This window comes from Miniopterus natalensis, chromosome 2 (genome assembly GCF_054644295.1).
Source record: "Miniopterus natalensis isolate mMinNat1 chromosome 2, mMinNat1.hap1, whole genome shotgun sequence".
Classification (NCBI taxonomy): Eukaryota; Metazoa; Chordata; class Mammalia; order Chiroptera; family Miniopteridae; genus Miniopterus; species Miniopterus natalensis.
The window spans coordinates 96615005-96634680 of NC_142082.1; the positions used below are offsets into that span (position 1 = coordinate 96615005).

A 19676-nucleotide genomic window follows, 5' to 3' on the forward strand; every position below is an offset into this window, starting at 1 on the left:
GTCATAGACTTCATTGTTCTCTGTATGGAATCCCTATTTTCTGGATTCCACGTTCACCTCTTCAGTTCACTCCCTTATCTTGGTGGAACATCTTTTGATTGTTTCCTCAGAGAGAATAAATGGTATGTAAATTTTGAGACCTTCTATGTCTCCTCACTCTCCTCTCATGCATGATTGATAATTTGGGTTAAAAATACTGTTTAAATTCCATCCCTTATCTGTTTATTTTGTTTAAAACAGCATCTTCATTCAGAGACTTGAGGAATGGTAAGGTTCTAATGGTAGTGGTACAGTTGAGAATATCCTTCTAAGTAAAGATGCCAGTGGAAGTGGGGAGAGGTTTCCTGACCTTCTTACCTTATAGAGACAGGTGTCCTCTCAGTCACCTCAGTTACCGTAGGGCTTAAGTTGTTTGAATTGTTATCTTGAGTACCTGTGTTACTCTATCTGCTTCCACTTCTGTTTAGGAGCAAAGAATGCCTGTACATTTCCCATATTGAAAGTATATATAGTATCAGCCTTAAATATGAAAATGATGGCAACAAGTTTAGTAGCACTATATACATGTGCTGAGAAAGGCCAAAGTCAACCGTGTATTTTGAGTTTTTATAAAAAAGGTCAGTTTGTGTTAGGTCTTTATTCAAACTTCAGTGTGTTTGAATCTTGCAGAGGTTTCTTTGGTATCCTTTAAAACATAGACTAGATTGACATAGATGTCTGTCTCTGCTTGCTTTTTCACAATATCCCCAAAAATAATTTTTTAAAATTTCATAGTTACATATCATTATATGAATGAATCTTTAGTTTGATTATTAAACCTTTTGCCTTGTTTGATCACATATGTTGACAATCATTACTTATTAAGTGCTTGTTCTATGCTTGGTGCTTTGTAAAATGTTTTAAATAGGTGAATCCTCAAAAAAATGGTACAAGATTTGATTCTTTTGATATACCTATTTTACAGATAAAATAATGAGGGTTGGCCCGGCCAGGTGTGGCTCAGGGGTTGAGCATTGACCTATGATCCAGGAGATCGGGGTTCAATTCCCGGTCAGGGCACATGCCTGGGGTTACTAGCTCAGTCCCTAGTAGGGGGTGTGTAGGAAGCAGCCAATCAATGACTCTCATCATTGATGTTTCTATGTCTCTCTCTCCCTCTCCCTTCCTCTCTCTGGAATCAATAAAAATATATATTAAAAAAAAAAAAAGTTTAAAAAAAAAAAGAGGGTTGGAGAGAAAAATTAACTTGCTCAAATCATATGTTGGAGTTTTTAATTAGCTTGCTTAGAGTCACATGGCATTCAGTGACTGAGCTAGGGTTCTAACCCAGTCAGTCTAACTCAAAGCCTAATTCTTAACTTTTAGGCCATAACCCCAAGCACTTGACAGTTATTTTGTTATCCAGATTTTGGTTGTCCTTTCAATATCTTTTTAGCTTCTTATTTGCCAAACCTGAACAACTATGCATTATGGTTGATTTTTTGAAGTTCACATATTAGAAATACTTTTTTACATTTTAAAAAAAATTTAGTTTGTGTGTGGAACATAAAAATATTCTAATCTGTCCTGGCCAGGGTGACTCAGTTGGTTAGTGTGTCATCCCATACACCAAGACGTGTCGGGGTCAAGGCACATACTCAGGTGTTGTGGGTTCAATCCCCGGTTGGGGCACGTATGGGAGGCAACTAATCGATGTTTCTCTCCCTCCACCACCTCTCTCTCTCCCCCTCTCTCCCTTTCTCCCTTCCTCTCTCGAAAATTAACTTTTAAAATGTTCTTTAAGTATTAGTTGACTCTAACTCAGTCTAAATTTTGCTAGATTTTTTTCTCTTTTCAAATTTGTGATTTCTAATTTCATAATTTTTGAAGGATTGCCTGGACATCGTGAAGTTGAAGTTAAATATGTGGACTTTGGCAATACTGCAAAAGTAACACTTAAAGAAATGCGTAAAATAAAGGATGAATTTCTGAATCCCCCAGAGAAGGTAACCTACTCATTGTGAATCATAGGGTTAGAATATTAGCACATATATGAAAGTATGTTTCGAAGTCATTTCACAATAGAAATGTTCTTGTAACTAACATTTTTATCTATAAATAATTTCTGTTACATGGACTGTAGAGTTGCTGTATTGATATTTAAGAAATAATAATGTGTATCTTATCAGATAGGCATTCATTATAAACACATGTGTGTATATATATTTGTGTCTTTATAAGAACTTTCTAGTGTGCAGGTTTTAATGTTATTTTGAAATATCTATATAATGTGGTAAGTTTATGACAGATTTGTGTAAAAAAGCTCATTATAGAAGTACTTTTACTATGATCCCATTTATGTTTAAGTGTATATAACATGTGCAAGAGAAAGAGAGATGTCTATAAGAATGGGGGAGAAAAAGTATCCTCCTGGAATCCTCTGAATTGCTATTGAGCAATATTTTTCATTTTAAAAATGGGTAGAAAGTTATAGGAAAAGCTTGAAAATATAGATAAGCAAAATGAGGAGAATCACTCAGAAATAGTCAATATTTTTTAAATACTTGTAAGATGCATCATCCCTGTTTTTAACAATTATGGGATTAGAATACATATAGTACTATAACCTGTTTTTGTCATTAACAATGTAGCATAAAGATCTGTAATTCTTTTAATGCATGGTGGTTGTTCTAGTATCTGAGTGTTCATTAATTCATTCAACCAAATACCCTGTTGATTCCAATTATTTGCATATATAAAGTACTATTATAGACATCTTGCACATTCATTTTCTGAATATGTATTAAATTCAAACACAAAGTTTAGCTTAAACACACATAAAACTTTAATTCTAAAATAACTAGAAATTAAGTTTACTTTCTTAATGGTGCAATTTTGTTTGACACAGGCAATTAAATGTAAGCTGGCCTATATTGAACCATGTAAAGGGACGTTGCAGTGGTCCAGAAAAGCTAAAGAAAAATTTGAAGAAAAAACTCAAGATAAATTTATGACATGCTCAGTCATTAGTAAGCTATTTTTACTTTTCGCTCTGTGGTCATGCATAATTTTAAATAAGAATAACATTCACCAGATCTTGTAATAAATTCAGTGTGTCATCAATAAGAGGAGTGAAGATAACTTTTATTGAAATTGGGTCAAATGGAATAATGTCTTCTATAGGCCTAGAGTCGTAAATCAGCACTTGAGGCAAAAATTACTATTAAAGATCAAGTCACCCTTAACATGGCCTCTTGAAAGCCCGAAAGCTAGGAATTAGCTTCTCTTATTCCTGTTCGCATTTTTGCTAGGATTCAGTCCCTAATTTTGCAATGATGGATGTCAGTGTTTAATTTGCAGGAAAGTGAGGGGAGGTTATTTACATAACTGGTAAATAGTTTTTGTTTTTCATTTCATTTGACTTAAGTGAATTGAACAGTAGGCTCTCAGCATATTTTGAAATAAGGTAGTTCTTTTTGGAATAGTTTGGGTCCAAGACATAGGCTGATATTAGCCAGCAAATTTGTAACCCAACAAGTTGTGAAAATCAAAACTTTAGTGGCAAAACCTGATCTGAATCGACAGGAGGAGATATATGGTCTCTGTCTCCTTTACAGTGAAAAGTCACACAGTCAGTCCTCAACATCGTCAATAGGTTTTGAGATATTAAGCAAAACAACATATAACTAAACCATTTTTACCATAGGCTAATTGATATAAACGAGTTTAGTTCTTACAGCATCTCATTAATGACATTATTTGATATATTCCACTTCAGGATAGTAATGCTCATTTGTGGGATGCTGCCTCAGAATCTGCTGGGGGAATTATAAAATATGCAACTTTTCTCAATTTGAAGAATTCGGAAACACTTCTGGTTCCAAGGGACTTGGATAGGGAGATTGGGAATCTGTTAATTATCTGAGGCTTTGAAATGTAAAGATATGACTAACATTGGCTTTGTTGGTTTTAATGAATACTAGTGCAAAATACACACGATCACGTTTGCTTAAGGTTGATTTACGGGACTTTTAAGGATAATTTTTACTATATCCATTTTTTCACTTTTATCATACTACCTACCATTTGTCAGATTATTAGCTTGTTTTACAATGAGGAAACTGAAGCTTAGAGATCAAGTGTTCAAGGTCACATAACCTAGAAATGATGACATGTGATCTTTTATTCACTTTTATATAAGAAATTTTTCTGAAGAAATAGCTCTGTTAAAGAGGAATATGATTATAGAAATTGCATCCTTAGTCCATAGAATTTTTATATCTGGCTTCTCTGATTTGAGCAGTGAATTAAGGGCCTCTTAGTCCTTGAGTAACTTCCATTGATTTTGAGCTGACTTTAACCTAGATAATTATACTTCCCAACTTTCCTTTTTATATTTATTCTGTTGATTTTTGAGCTCCTCCCATGAATATCCCCTCCTGTGGGCAGCCCATCAAGACCTGATTCCCTGGGGCTTTTTTCTTGACTCCCTCCTTTCTTTCTTTCTTTCTTTCTTTCTTTCTTTCTTTCTTTCTTTCTTTCTTTCTTTCTTTCTTTCTTTCTTTCTTTCTTTCTTTCTTTCTTTCTTCCTTTCTTCCTTCCTTCCTTCCTTCCTTCCTTCCTTCCTTCCTTCCTTCCTTCCTTCCTTCCTTCCTTCCTTCCTTCCTCCCTTCCTTCCTCCCTTCCTTCCTCCCTTCCTTCCTCCCTTCCTTCCTCCCTTCCTTCCTCCCTTCCTTTCTCCCTTCCTTTCTCCCTTCCTTCCCTTCCTTCCCTTCCTTCCCTTTCTTTCTTTTTTTTCTTTCTTTCTTTCTTTCTTTCTTTCTTTCTTTCTTTCTTTCTTTCTTTCTTTCTTTCTTTCTTTCTTTCTTTCTTTCTTTCTTTTAAATATATCTTTATTGATTTCAGAGAGAAGAAAGGAGGGAGAGAGAGAGATAGAAACATCAGTGATGAGAGAATCATCTATCAGCTGCCTCCTGCACGCCCCCAACTAGGGATCGAGCCCACAACCCGGGCATGTGCCCTGACCGGGAATCGAACCCCGATCTCCTGGATCCTAGGTCGATGCTCAACAGCTGAGCCATGCCCTGCTGGGCTTTTCTTTCTTTCTTAATTATTTGTTATACCAACAGCATCCAAACACTAGTCGTACCATAGCTACTAACCTAGATCATTTGGTTTAAGGAATGCCAAATGGCTCTGCTCAACCTAAAATAGCTTTCCTCACTAACCCGCACAATGATGAGGTTGAGAGTTCAAGACATTTATAATAAAGTGGAACTACCACAGATGAGAATGAAAGCCATCCATTAATATGCATTGTTACCTTCTAAAGCAAGCGACATTTAAATTTTAAGTTGGAGTAGAGCAGGGAGGTGGTGAAGGTACAGAACACAGGGAAATTAGCCTTATTGAAATAAATAACTTGATGCATGGGAAATAGGAAATCAGAGAACTAAAGGAAACATAAGAGAAAGTAAGGAGATCACAGTTTATTGAGCCTCTCAGCCTTTTGTTTCTAGATAATCTATCTGGTTTATTGAAAAGTAGGAATGATTTTCAAGTTCTTGAAAAAGGTTTCCTAATATGCATCTTATGACTAGGTGATATAGGATGTTATGCTAGTAAAAGTTTATCTTTTTATTTGGAATCATTACTCTGACTAGCAGGTACCAACTACTAATGTATGGAAGGTGTAGGCATAAACTGATCTCTGTGCATAGAAGTATGTGTTGCCTAAAGAAATACCTCTGTCATTTATTCAGATACTCATTGAGCAGATTCTCTGTGCTATGTACCATAAATAAGTAAATAGGCACATGAGATGTAAACTTTACCCTCAGCTAACTCCTAGTTTAGTTTAAGAAATAGATCTAATAAACAATCAACCAATTTGTTTTCTAAAAGAAATTTAGATAGTTTGTCCTGAAATCCAGTTGATTAAGGGATGGGAAAAATTCTACTTGACTAAGGGTTCTAGATTGAGTTTTTGTTGTTTTAAACTTTCTACCATTTTTATAAAAACTGTAATCCTTTTCAAATAATCACTGACCTGAATTAATTTTTATTCATTTTTTTTGTCCTCTGGAACTTGGTTGAATCTGATTCAAAAAATAAAAACACACAAAAAACAATTTTTCAATGGATATATGTCAATTTATATTTTTCTGAATCTAAAAGCTTTAAGCTAATTTTGGTTCATTATAGAACACCACACAGTAATCTAAAATGAACATTTTATTAATTTGTATATGCTCTAGATAACATTGGCAATTGTTTTATGTCTGCAAAATGCTTTTACCCCTAGAGAGAAACTTTGACATTATTCAGCAAGAAGCTTCATGTACACAAAATGAAAAAAATTGTCTCCAGTTATTTTAATTGCTTCATTTAGTGTATTTTGCAACATATTTATTTCTTTCCCAAAACTAGTCTTGGTTTTACAGGAATCCTGGAAGATAATGTGCTCTTGGTTGAGCTTTTCGATTCTCTTGGTGCTCCTGGAATGATTCCTACTAGTATTAATGACGAGCTAATCAAAGAGGGCCTAGCATCTTATGAAGTAGGGTAAGCAGACCTGTAAACTTGTTTTTGGTTTATATGTAACGCTTTATTCACAAAAAGGGAAACTGGCATGTCATTTCCCCTTTGGATATCTACTTGGACCATAGATGGGAGTTTTTCCCTGTTGATGGGTTGGGAACAACAGTTGAAATTATTCATCTAATGGGGACTAGAGTGACTTTTCCCTCCATCCCTAAGGAACCCTGAAACCACAAGAATTGGCTTCTAGAGATTGAAGGTTCATGTTAGAAAAGGATACTGGCACCTTATTTCTAGTGTCTACTGAGGCAGCCTCTTGTACCTGTTTGAGAAGAGAATTAGGAAGAGAAATGGCAGGATACAGAGGAAGTGTACTGGGAGAGGACCCCGCATTCTCATTTGAAGAAATGTGAATTTTTCCTGGGTTCAAGTGGATACTTTGAAAGAGAACCAGGCTTGAGCCATACCCAGGACAGGACACTGGGTGAAATGACCCCAGAAGCGGAAGGCTAGAGTGGTGATGCAGAAGAGGTTGGGAGGATTTGGAGTAAAGACAAAGCAGCTCTTCCACAATAGGGGCTTGTGCAGTAGGGTGGCCCTTAATGGATCTTCTGAAGAACTCCCACATATATTCCTTAAGAAAGGCAATATTTGATAATACCCACTCATAATGTATGTCTGTCAGGGTAAGCCAGAGAAGCAGTGACACCCAGCAGAGGCCTGCAATCACATGCTCAATGTGTTGTCTTGCTTCCCTTCCCCACCCTAACACTAGAAGAGCTAATAGCAGAAGAGAGACGGCCTTTCCTTTTTCCAGTATAGATCCTAAGTGAGGAAGGGAAAGAGGTGAGAGGAAACACTTAAATATATTAGAGTGAGTTTTGTTAAGTCAAAGTTATTGAGATATAACATACACAATAAAAATTCACCCTTTTTTAAGGTGCACAGTTAGGGATTTTGATAAATATTCATGTATAATTTAAATATCTTACAATTTCATATATCAGTTATACCTCAGTAAAGCTGAAATTTTAAAAAAATTGTCCATCTGGTCATAAAGTATGGTTAACACAGAAGAAGATAACATTTATGTCGAACTGGGAACATGCCCTCAGTTACTCATCAGTATTAATATTGTTACGTGGACATGTAAGTCAGATAATCAAATTACTTCATTACTTCTTTTGTAGCCAAAAGTTAGAGGTACTTTCTTGGCCATAGAACCTTGTATTTCTTTGAGTTATGGTGTTGGCTAGTGCTCAAAGTTCATGTCAGATAAGGACTGAAAACTGTCCATTAGATTTAGCAGCAAAAATCAGTCATCTTGGTTAGCTAAATCTCAGACTTACGGTGAAAGAAATCGTTTTTCTTTTATAGAGATAGAAAATGACATCTAATTATCTGTGATTAGAGTCTGAACTAATCTGATTTATTAAACATCCGAAACTCTTTATTTAGTAATTTTGCTCCTTAACATCCTTTAATAGCAGTTGTTTTCCACTTGTTTTTGTTTTGTTTTTATCCTCACCTGAGGATATTTTTTTCCTTTTCTATTCAGAGAGTTGGGGGGGGGGGGGGGGGACATTGATGTGAAAGAGGCACATCGATTGGTTGCCTCTGGCACATGCCCCAACCCCTGGGGCCAGGGATTGAGCCTGCAACTGAGGTCTGTGCCCTTGGTTGGAATTGAACCCTGGGACCCTTCAGTTCGTGGGCCTATGCTCTAACCACTGAGCAAAACCAGCTAGGGCTCCACTTGTATTTTTATTGGCAAACATTGATACTTTTTAGTCAAGAAATATTCAAGTTATCAAAAAAACTGAAAATTCTTTATGAGTACAAAATATCAATGGGAAATGGTGAAATTATGAGCAAAGTTGGTACTTTTTTTAAATCCTCACCTGAGGACATGCTTTTATTGGTTTTAGAGAAAGAGGATGGGGGTTAGAGAGAGACAGACAGACATCAGTGTGGGAGAGAAACATTGGTTGGCATGCCCCAACTGGGAATCGAACCCACAATCTGAGTATGTGCACTTACGGGGAATCGAACCCATGACCTTTCGGTGTATGGGAAGACTCTCCAACTAACTGAGCCACACCAGCCAGGGCCAAAGTTGGCTTTTTTTTCCCTTTTTTTTTTTTTTTTTTTTTTTTTTAAGAGAGAGAGGAGAGTAAAACATTGATTAGCTGTCTCCATGTGCACCTCAACTGAGAGAGAAACACTGATCGACTTCCTCCCACACTCCAATCAAGGACTGAACCCCAAACCCAGGCATGTGCCCTGATGGGGAATCGAACTGACAACCCCCCGGTGTACAGGATGGTGCCAACCAACTGAGCCACACCAGCCAGGGCAAAATTAAACTGTGTTTTAAGATAGAAAGTTTGGCTTTTAGGTTTTTCTTTTTGTGTTTACTTTGGTGGTAGTTAACTCTTTTTTTAAAAAGACTAAAATTGCTCTTTACATCAAAACTGGGAAGCAGTGAGTCACAGCTACAACTCACTCATCTCTACATCTAAGCAAATGCAAACAAATATTTTGCAAACTACTTTTTTTGCTAATGGTTTTGTTATTTTTCAGATACACCATCAAAGATAATTCCAAAAAACATACTGAAGTGTGGGATCCCTCTCCAGAAGAAATTATTTCAAATGAAGTAAACAATTTAAATTCTGTGTCTGCAAAATCTCTACCAAATGAGAATCTTCAGTCACTTTACAATAAGGAACTGCCTGTACATATCTGTAATGTAATATCTCCTGAGAAGATTTATGTTCAGTGGTTATTAACAGAAAACTTACTTAATAGGTATATGACATAAGGAAAACATATATTGCAGTTTTATTTTTTCTATACTTTGTTTCAAAGATCTAAAAGTTATAAATGTAGAATTTTTAAAGTAGCAAAATTACTTCAGCTAAATAGTCTTTTTACTAGTTAAAAGTATACAGTTAGTATCTTTACTATATTAGAATTTATTCATTCCGCAAATGCTTATTGAGCACCTATTCATTTGACAGCCAATGTTCTAAGTATTGGGGTACAGTGGTAAAGACACAGACAAGTCTTTGCTGTTATGGAGCTTAAATTCTAGTAGAGGAAGAGACAGCGAACAAATAAAATATTTAGCAGATAAAGATAGTAGAGAAAAATAAAGCAGTTGCGGAGGAAGACAATTTTAGAATGATCAAGGAAGACCTCATAGAGACAGTGACATTTGAAATGGATCCTGAAGGAAGAGAAGGGAATAAGCCATGAGGATATCTGGGGCAAGTTCATCTCAGGCAGAAAAAAGAGCTAGTTCAAAACCCTACAGTGGAAATAGGCTAGTAATCAAGGAAGAATGAGGTATTCAGTTGGGCTGGAGTAGAATGAGTAAGGGTGGACAGTAGAAGACGTGGTCAGAGAATTGTATGTTATAAGAAAAGGTTTAGAAAGTTAAAATATTTTTTCTTTATGTAGTTTAGAAGAAAAGATGGTAGCTGCTTACGAAAACTCAAAATGGGAACCTATTAAATGGGAAAATGATATGCACTGTGCTGTTAAGATTCCAGATAACAATCAGTGGCGAAGAGGCCAGATCATCAAAATGGTTACAGACACATTGGTAGAGGTAAATGCAGAGTTAAAAATATAGTCATGAAAGTGAATGCATTTTGTATTTTTATCCTGGATTTACTAAATCCAATTTTTATTAAGCTTTTCGTTTGCAAAAATATTTTTGATGTATTGTCTTTCCATAGACTTAAAGTTATTGTTTTCATAGGTCTTGCTGTATGACGTGGGTGTTGAACTAGTAGTGAATATTAACTGTTTAAGAGAACTTCAAGAAAACCTAAAGACAATGGGAAGATTATGTTTGGAATGCTCTCTTGTTGATATAAGGTAGTTTTTAGCTGAGTAAATTTTCTCATTATTGAATGTGATTTTAAATATTTTTCTTTTGGGATGGGTTCTTGTCAGTTTTAATTTTGCTAACATATTCTGGAATTTTCATAACATCTAGTTAATTTTAAGGTTTAAAAGAAGAGGGAAAGATAAAAATATGGAGAACATATTTTTGTGGTATGAAGGAAATAGAGATAGGTAAGTATGACAGGTATCTCCATAGAATTCAAAGTATTAAATACAAAAAAAACTTGAGGAACAAAGGCATATAGAAATAAAATATATTTCATAGGCATAGGATTGTATGGAAAGCTAAAAATATGTAAATTACCAAAAAGAGTGAATTAGAGAGGATTCTGGGAAAATGGCAGGTGTAGTTTTTGAGTCTACTAGAATCCTACCATAAACACAAAGCAACTTTGATAACAAAACTAAAAACTGCAGTCAACACCTACAACAAAAGTGGGCAACAAGGCTTCTCCTATGAGTCCCCAAATACAAGCAGTGCAGCACACAGAAACCAACCTGTATGATGTCAGCAGTTGTGTGGGAGCATGTGGAGGTAGAGCTGACTGGGCTGCTATCAGCTCTGAGAAAAGGAATTGGCAACAGCATTTCACTGGTGCAGGCAGGCCAGTATGAGAACAGCAACCCAAACAGAGAAGGGAGTAATGCAGGAGACTTCATAGTTGAACACAAGAGCCCTGCAATGTTCCAGTCCTGTGGTGCTGGAGTTTTCTTAGTTGTCTAAGCTCTCAACCATCTCAGCTCCCTTCCATGACCCTACACTTGAGGAGAGACTGCTGGGAAAAGAGCCTGATTTGAGCAAGACAGAAATGGGGCAAAGAAGAGATATAGATAGATAAAAGCATGGGAAAGAAGTAGAATATCAAGTATGAAGCCCATTTTCTGTCACCTTGGGAAAACACAAGAGAGCCATGAAGCTAGAAAAGCATGTGAACCACCCCTTTCTCCTAAGCATAGGAGAGTTTATTTTACTTAAAACATGAGCAAAAGCAAGGGTTACAGTTGAATTCCATGCAAATTATTATGAGGGGGGAAAAATGAGCCAAGTCCTGGCCCATGTGGCTCAGTGGTTAGAGCAGCCTACTCACTAAAGGGTTGCAGATTCGATTACCAGTCAAGGGCATGCACCTGAATTACAGGCTCTGTCCCCAGCCCTGGTTGGGGCACGTGCAGGAGGCAACCAATTCTTGTGTCTCTTTCACATCAATGTTTCTCTCTCCCTCCCTCCCTCTCCCTCCCTCCCCCTGTCTCCCTCTCCCTCCCCCTCTCTCCCTCTCCCTCTCCCTCTCTCCTTTCCACTCTCTAAAAATTAGTGGAAAAAATATCCCCGGGTGAGGATTAACCAAAAATAAATAAATAAATAACCAAACACTATCCCTAGAGTCAGTGGGGATCCACCAAAAAGACATGCTCACAACACAATAAACTATAATTGATATTTTAAAATGAACTATATTTTTTTGAAAATGATAGACACTATGAAGAACAACATAAAACAATTAGAAAAACTCAGAAATAAGATTTATTACAGGAAAGAATTTAGAAATAAAAGAAAATCCTATCAGGAATGTAGACTAAACTAGAAAAAAAACACAAAAACAAATACACAATAAACAATGCCTTAAGAGAAATACAAGGTAAGGACAGATTTTTGAAATTTAAACAAAAATACAGAGATTCAAAAGAAAACAAAAGATATCTAAAATAGACACACACAAAAAAGACCAAACATGTGCAATAGGAATTTCAAAGAAGAAAACTAAAAGAAATAGAAATAATGCTAAAAACCTAATTCAAGAAAGTGTTTCTAAAATAAAAAACAAAACTATGTATTAAAAGGGCACACTGCATATCTTGGGAAATTAGGAATGTCAACACAGAGATAATCTAATAAAATTATTGCCTTTTAAGAGGAATAAAGTCACAGTTATCACCAACACTTTATGCCAGAAGATAATGCAGCAACATTTTAAAAATATTCAAAAGAGTCCTACCCGGTTTGGCTCAGTGGTTAGAGCATCAGCCTGGGGACTGATGAGTCCCAGGTTGGATTCCAGCCAAGGGCACTTACCTTGGTTGCAGGCTCAATCCCCAGCCTGGGTCAGCATTTGAGCAGGAGGCAACTAATTGATGTGTCTTTCTCACATCAGTGTTTCTATCTCTCCCCTGCCCCCCTTCTACGCTCTCTGAAAAGCAATGGAAAAAATAGCCTCAGGTGAGGATTTAAAAATAAATAAATACAATAGTACCTCGGTATTTGAACGCCTCCATTGACAAACATTTTGGTTTATGAACGCCAGAAACCCGGAAGTAAATGCTTCAGTTTTTCAACACACTTGGGAAGTCGAACATGCCACACGGCTTCCACTGAGGGCAAGATCCTGAGGCCTAGCTGTCGGCTCTGGATCCCTCGGTTTTCAAACGTTTCAGAACTCAAACGGTCTTCTGGAATGGATTACATTCGAAAACCAAGGTACTACTGTAAACAATAAAATACTCAAAATGACAAATTATGAGTTTTATATCCAACCAAACTGACCTTCAGAAGATAAAGACCACAGACAAACTTATATGACCGCTCAGTGTTGTTTCTAGGGAATCGGTAGGAGAACAGGCTTTAGGTAACAAGACCTGAGAGATTTTGAAATAAGGACTGGTGGTGAACATTACATTTATTTTACCTTGCAGCTATGATTAAATGATCATTATTAGGGAAACAGTATAGCATGCAAAGTAGATATGACACAATTTCAAAAATGAGTGGAGAGAGTACCTATGAAAATTTGAATAAACTTGCAGGTTGTCTTATAGGTATTAACTAGGAGTAAGTACTTCAAATAAGATGATGGGGGAAAGTGAGAAGAGGTTACTAACAATACTGATTTAATATTGGAACTATGTTAATATTTTATATAAAGAAGTCAGTAAAATGGTAAGGAAAATGAAATTCACTATCTGTACATAGTGGTGACATAGCCTTTCAGAGAGGAACTTCTTATGTGGAATCTAATGAACAAAATAAACTGAAGAACAAGATAGATATAGAACCATTGAGCAGTTGCATGAATTTCAGAGGGAAGGCAGGGGTGGAGAGTGGTGGGGGGAGATTAATCAAAGAACTTAGATGCATATATGCATGACCTATGCACACAGACAGTAGTGTGATGAAGGCCTGGGGGGAATCAATGGGGGGTAAAGGGGACATCTGTAATACTTCCAACAATAAAGATTTTAAAAAAAACACAAAAAAAGACTTAAAGCACAGTAAATTGACTGTACATACCAGAATATATCCTAAGGACAAAAAAGTAACCCCCCATCATCAGTTGTTTTCATTAATCTCAAAGTGATTTGTAGTGTTACGGAACCTACTGTGTGTGTGTGTGTGTGTTGTGGGGTAAGTCAAAATAGTAATTATGTACATGTTGTTAACTGGTATGGTATACAGGTGATAAAGGTGTGAGATTAAGGTTAATTTACCTTGTACTCCTGATTTTGAATTAGAAGTATCACTAGAAACTCTTGAGGTGTTTTTATCTTAAAAAAAACAGAAAAAGCACATATTTTTTAGCCTGGTAACATGAAGGCCCCAGTCATAATGAGCTATGCTGGTATACAAATTGTGTCCTCTGGATCCCATTTCACACAAATGGAAATTCGTGCTCTTTGGGAAACTGTTAAATTGTAGGTCTGGGGCAGGAAGTGTACAATATGAGCCTAGAATATCTTGTCATAGCAAAAATCAAGAAAGCTATAAAGAATTACTGGGATTATGACAAAAGAACTCAGCCAACCTGAATAAACTTCCACTGACCAAAGATGGGACAGTTCGAGCATCAGTAGGGTAATTGTAATGTGTTAAAGCATTTGATATGTTTAAATCTCTAAGTTTATAAAGTGATTTTAAAAAAGAAAAACTTCGTTGGTTACTTTTAGAGGATTTTAGGGAACCACCTCATTATTCTGAAAACTGATGAATAAGGGAAAAGAGCTTTTGTCTTGCTTTTCCTGCATCATCTATATTTCAGCTTATAAAATTGGTTTTTTATAAGTATTCCAGTTAACAAAGGAAGAGTGATATCGTTAGAATGGCATCATTTTATAACCCAAATAAACAAAGAAGGGAATCTAGATGACAGTTACTAGTTCTGCTAACATCACAAAAAGAGAATCAGACATTGTGTACCTCCTGATAGAAGTACACAGTACCACCTATGAATAGTGTTGCTGGGGGGAAAAAAATACAAGCCTGAATCTGATCAAGACTCTAGACCTCACTAGGAATTTAAAGGAAATACAAGGAACATGTTAAACACTGTGGCAATGCAATCAGCTAAATTCAGACCATGGAAACTGCAGGACAAATGACAGTTTCTTCAACAGAAAGTTGCAAAGGAAAGAGATGGGAGGGACACTCAGGATACATATCAACCATTCATGACATATGGACTTTGTTTACTTTACCAATTCAGACTTTTGAAACATCAGGAAAAAATGACCACCATCTGAATGGTTGATATTAAGGAATTATTAAATATTTTAGATGTGATAATACTGTGATTATGTTTGTTTTAAAAGACTATCTTTTGGAAATACAAACTAAAATCTTTTCAAATAAAATGTTATATCTGGGACTTGGTTAAAAATAATCAGGGATGGGGGTATGTGAGTATAAATGAAATAAAATTGGTCATGTAAATATAATTGTTGAAGCTGAGTGATAGATACATCAGATTTTTTATATTCTCTCTTTTGAATATGTGTGAAAATTACTATAATTTTTAAAAGGTGAATTCACCAGATTTTAAAGAAAATATTCAGATAATCTTCAACTTTTAAGAAAAATTAGTAAATAAGATTCAGCTTAAATGAATATAGAAAAATACAATCTGTTCTGAATAGATAATTTAAGAGGTAATGTTTGATAATACTCAATATGGCTCTTCCTAAATCTCAGTGTTGACCTTTATTTTATGGTTTTCCCAGGCTAGAAAGCAGTCACAGGAGCACTTAGCATGGCTATATATTATCCTCAGACTTCTTTTTGAAAAATAAAGAGGCTGCAAATTTCTGATTCTTGGAGACCTTCCTTCATTGATAAATCCAAGGCAATAAAGCCATAGTGTCTTTGTAACAGGAATTATAGAATCTTAGACTTGGATCCAAAGACCTTAGAGGCACCATGACAGTAATTTCTTTTATACCTGTCATAGTAAATGGACATTCAAGACCTTGAAAATTTCCAGTGCTGTGGAGTACATCCTCAAGGGAACTTGTCTCTTAGGCAGCTCCATTTGCTAGTATCTCCTTACACTGCATTGAAGTTGGTCTCCTCATGTCTTCTATTTTGCCTCAGAACAAACCTCTTGACTCTTCAAACCTCTTAGTTCCACTAAGACTATTTTTTTCATGCAGGCTACTACAGTTTTGTCAATCCTAAAATAACATGATTTCTAGATTTTTCCTGCTTTTCTAAATGTTTTCTGGTTTAAGTTGAAAGAATTACTTCAGGTATATTCTGAGCAGTTCTCACTAAAACTGTTGACTTGGTTAGCATCGTGTGTTTAAATTTGTATTCTGTGGAGGTGAGTTTGGTTGAATTTCTTAAGCAGTTTTCATTGAACTTGCATAGCTCTTGTGAATATTAGTCAGAAACCCAGTGGTCTGAGATTTAACTCCATTTGACTTTAAGCTTTACTAAACAATGATAGTACAGAATCTTCCAAGTACATCACTCTCTATCCATTTGTTGACTCTATCAATTATCATGTCCCATCTACCCCCAAGGAGATACTGCCAGCCGAAATAAATCAAATTTTACAGCCAAAGACCTGGAGGGCAGGACAGGTTTTGATGTCCTTACATGGGCTTTCCACTTAGAAGGGCTTCCATAGGAGTGACTCTTGCTCTTCTTTGCTGGAACTTATTAGGAAACTATAACTTTTTATACACTTAAATCATTCATTTCTTTTACCAAAATATAGTTTTACATTATTACTGTCAGATTTTATTTAATTGGTTTTGAAATTCAAGTATTATTTAACATCTAGGCTATCCTTTCTAATTCATTATCTGTAAATTTGAAAGCATAGCTCTATGTCAGGTTGTAGTTTACAGCTTGTGGGCCAAATCCAAGTAACATGCACCATGTATTTGGCCTACAGAAAGTTTTTAAATTTTTGAACTATTTATCAGAGCTTTCTTACAACCAGTAGGTACCATATAAATATTTGGATTTCTAGCTTCTGTTGACAAAAATCCAAATACCTAGTAACTGAAGTAACAATGTTGCCAAAAACTAATTAGCCTTCCCTCCAGAGGTTAAAAGGAGTCATTAGCTATTGCTAGGTAAGTCTTAGTTACTATTCACCATGGAGTGTACAATGTAATTTCATATATGGGAAGCGGCTCCATCTTTAAGTAAAGCCTGTGGGAGGATAATTTCCCTGGTGCTTTGGTGTACTACCTGCAGTTACCCATCATGCAGAGAAGCTCATAGTTTGGGGCTGTCTAATTTTCTCCCTAACTTGAAGCAAATCCATCTAGCCGATTGCTGTTATTTGGCTGAAAGGTATATACATATACATAACACATGCACATATATATGTGTGTACATTTTTCAGATATGGGCACAAATAGGAATATTACAAATCTGTTCACAAATAAAGCTAAAGATCCTAAGACCCTTTCATTTATTTTTAAAACCTTAATGAACCATTTAAAGTTACAGGTTTTTCCGACCTCTATCTTACCCACAAGGGTCTATCTCATCATTAGAATAGAGGGTTGAACAAAAAACTATGAAATGGGGAAGAACATTGTGAAAATAACACAAAGCCATGTCTAAATTGATTTCTCACTACATATGTAGTGGATTCAAACATATGTGTATGTAGTCATTTTATTTTTCTATGTCCTATGCTATGATAAAAACAAGTTGTCATTATTTTTTGTTTTAGACCAACTGGTGGGAGTGACAAGTGGACAGCAACAGCTTGTGACTGTCTTTCATTGTATCTAACTGGAGCTGTAGCAACTATAATCTTACAGGTGGGCAGTGGGGTCCTAATAGATACATACTGATTATTTCATTGATGTTTTTTACAATTCCATTTATTTTTTTGTTGACAAAATAACAGCAAACTGATTTTTTGGGCAAACTATTTTGGTCTTATTTCAAGATGTAGTGTAAATGATCATATGAATGAATTTCTGAAGTAATATTCTTGAGTTGATAATTTGCATGTTACAAAACTGCTAGAGTGCATTTCTGAAGCCTTTTGATAGTCTTTCAAACTGGAAACTTAGTTGGGCTTCTAATGAAGTCACATTATGTCATAAAAAGCATGAGTGAATATAGATTTGAGAAGAGGATATATATAGAATATCTTTTCAGAACATTTAAAAATACTCTTTGCCTCCTTTTTTCTAATTTAATAACTTTTATTGCATTAATAATTAGCATTTCCTTGTATAAGTAATTTTTCCATGTTACTTTTTTTTCTATGTGTACTTTCTTCATTTTTATGATTTGTATGAAGCAGAATATATGGTTTATAGTTCTTTTCCTTTTTGTAGAAAAAAGGCACACCTGGAAAAATATATTTTGATCTATAATTTGCAGAGTTTAGGAGAATAGAGAACTTGTAACTCATGGTGTGTCCCTCCCCACCCCCTTTCTGGGGTGGAAAAAAAGTTTTCCAATCTGTTTTCCCCCCACACCCTTCTTTGGTAAGTTTCACCTTGGCAATGAAGCCTTCCTGCTACATTTCACAAGACACTATCTATCCCCATTGATTCTTTTCACCTGCTTTCTCTCTGATATGTTCATATATCAAAATTACTTGTCTGGGATTTTTCTTTTGGCTTGGAGAAATGTGGAGGAAATGCCCATGAAAAATATATTGTGTAGCCCTGAACAGCGTTGCTCAGTAATTAGAGCGTGAGCCCACGCACCAAAGGGTCTCGAGCTTGATACCTGGTCAAGGGCATATACCTGGGTTGCAGGTTCCATCTCTCCCTCTCCCTCTCCCTCTCTCTCTCCCTCCCCCTCTCCCTCTTCCTCCCCCTCCTTCTCCCCCTCCCCCCACCATCTCTCTAAAAAATCAGTGGAAGAATATCATCGGGTGAGGATTAACGACAACAAAAGATGTATATTGTGTAGAAGATTTCATTTTTGTGTCTCACACTCTGCTCTTAAACCACCAGGAAAACAACACGACATGGCCATTACCTGTGAAAATTTTTTGCAGAAATGAAAAAGGAGAGCGTGTTGATGTCTCTAAATATTTGATTAAAAAGGGTTTAGCTTTGAGAGAAAGGAGGTATGGACTTTCTTTTTTTTACATCAGTTTGTGATGGAGGCGTCTTATTTGCCTGTGTGCTTTCATATATGTGTGCTTTCAAACCTGAATTGCATCTTGTTTGGTCTTTTAAAAATGATTTTTAAACTAACCTGGAGGAGCCAGCTCAGAAACAGATTCTTTCAGGATTGCCAATTCCTTTATTCAGTCCCATCAGTTCTTGCATATTTAAACACCTCTTTAAATTGACATATTTGCTTCTCTGCCTTTCTCTTTGCTTCGGCATTTACATGCCAAACCGAAGGAAAGGAGACGAGGGGATGGTATAATGGGTACCAGATCTGCACCCTTTGGCTTCATTTGCTTAGACAGAAATGTTTAAGATTTATGTTGACAATTCTGGTAGATATACACCAAAAAATGTGTTTCTGTGAAACAGAAATAGGTAATAAAAAATGTAATTGAACAATATTTACATTTAAAGATCCTTTCAGGTACTTCTTTCAGGGTTTAAGTACTTTTGGTACATGGAGAAAAGGATCAAGATACTGCAATAGCCCTAGCTTCCTCTTTCTCTCCATCTAGATACAGAGATCTATGGAAATTATTGACATACGTTCCAAGTAGCCACCTTGTACCATGCCTGGCCAGATCTTTTTTTATCTTACATTATTATATGTTCCCATATTTGGACCTGGACCCCAGTCCTGATGAAATGGAAGGAGAATGAGCAATCAGAAATGAAATGGGTCATGAGGTGGTTAGCCAGGCCTGGTGGGTGTTGACCTAATGCTGGGCAGTGGCCTGTGGCTGCCCCTGCATTTTTAGTCCCACATGTGTCTTTCTTCTGGTTCACTGGCTTTAGGCTAAAGTAATTCTTGATAAAAAAAAATGTTAAAGTGAACAATGGTGGGCAAGTTAATACCACTGATAGAT

At 36.0% G+C, this 19676-nt stretch overlaps 1 protein-coding gene across 3 annotated transcripts in view; it reads left to right on the forward strand.

Moving 5' to 3' along the window:
* Positions 1 to 19676, forward strand: part of RNF17 (ring finger protein 17) — a 108988-nt gene that overhangs the window by 67853 nt on the left and 21459 nt on the right. For 2 of the 3 annotated variants that reach the window (XM_087814422.1, XM_016203557.2), the window contains 8 exons: positions 1870 to 1985; positions 2888 to 3008; positions 6423 to 6543; positions 9103 to 9330; positions 9985 to 10135; positions 10289 to 10407; positions 17397 to 17487; positions 18646 to 18761. In XM_087814422.1, the coding sequence (XP_087670548.1) occupies positions 1870 to 1985; positions 2888 to 3008; positions 6423 to 6543; positions 9103 to 9330; positions 9985 to 10135; positions 10289 to 10407; positions 17397 to 17487; positions 18646 to 18761 (1063 nt within the window). Of the gene's footprint in view, positions 1 to 1869; positions 1986 to 2887; positions 3009 to 6422; positions 6544 to 9102; positions 9331 to 9984; positions 10136 to 10288; positions 10408 to 17396; positions 17500 to 18645; positions 18762 to 19676 lie in introns of all 3 variants that reach the window. The other variant, XM_016203556.2, reaches the window with a different exon arrangement.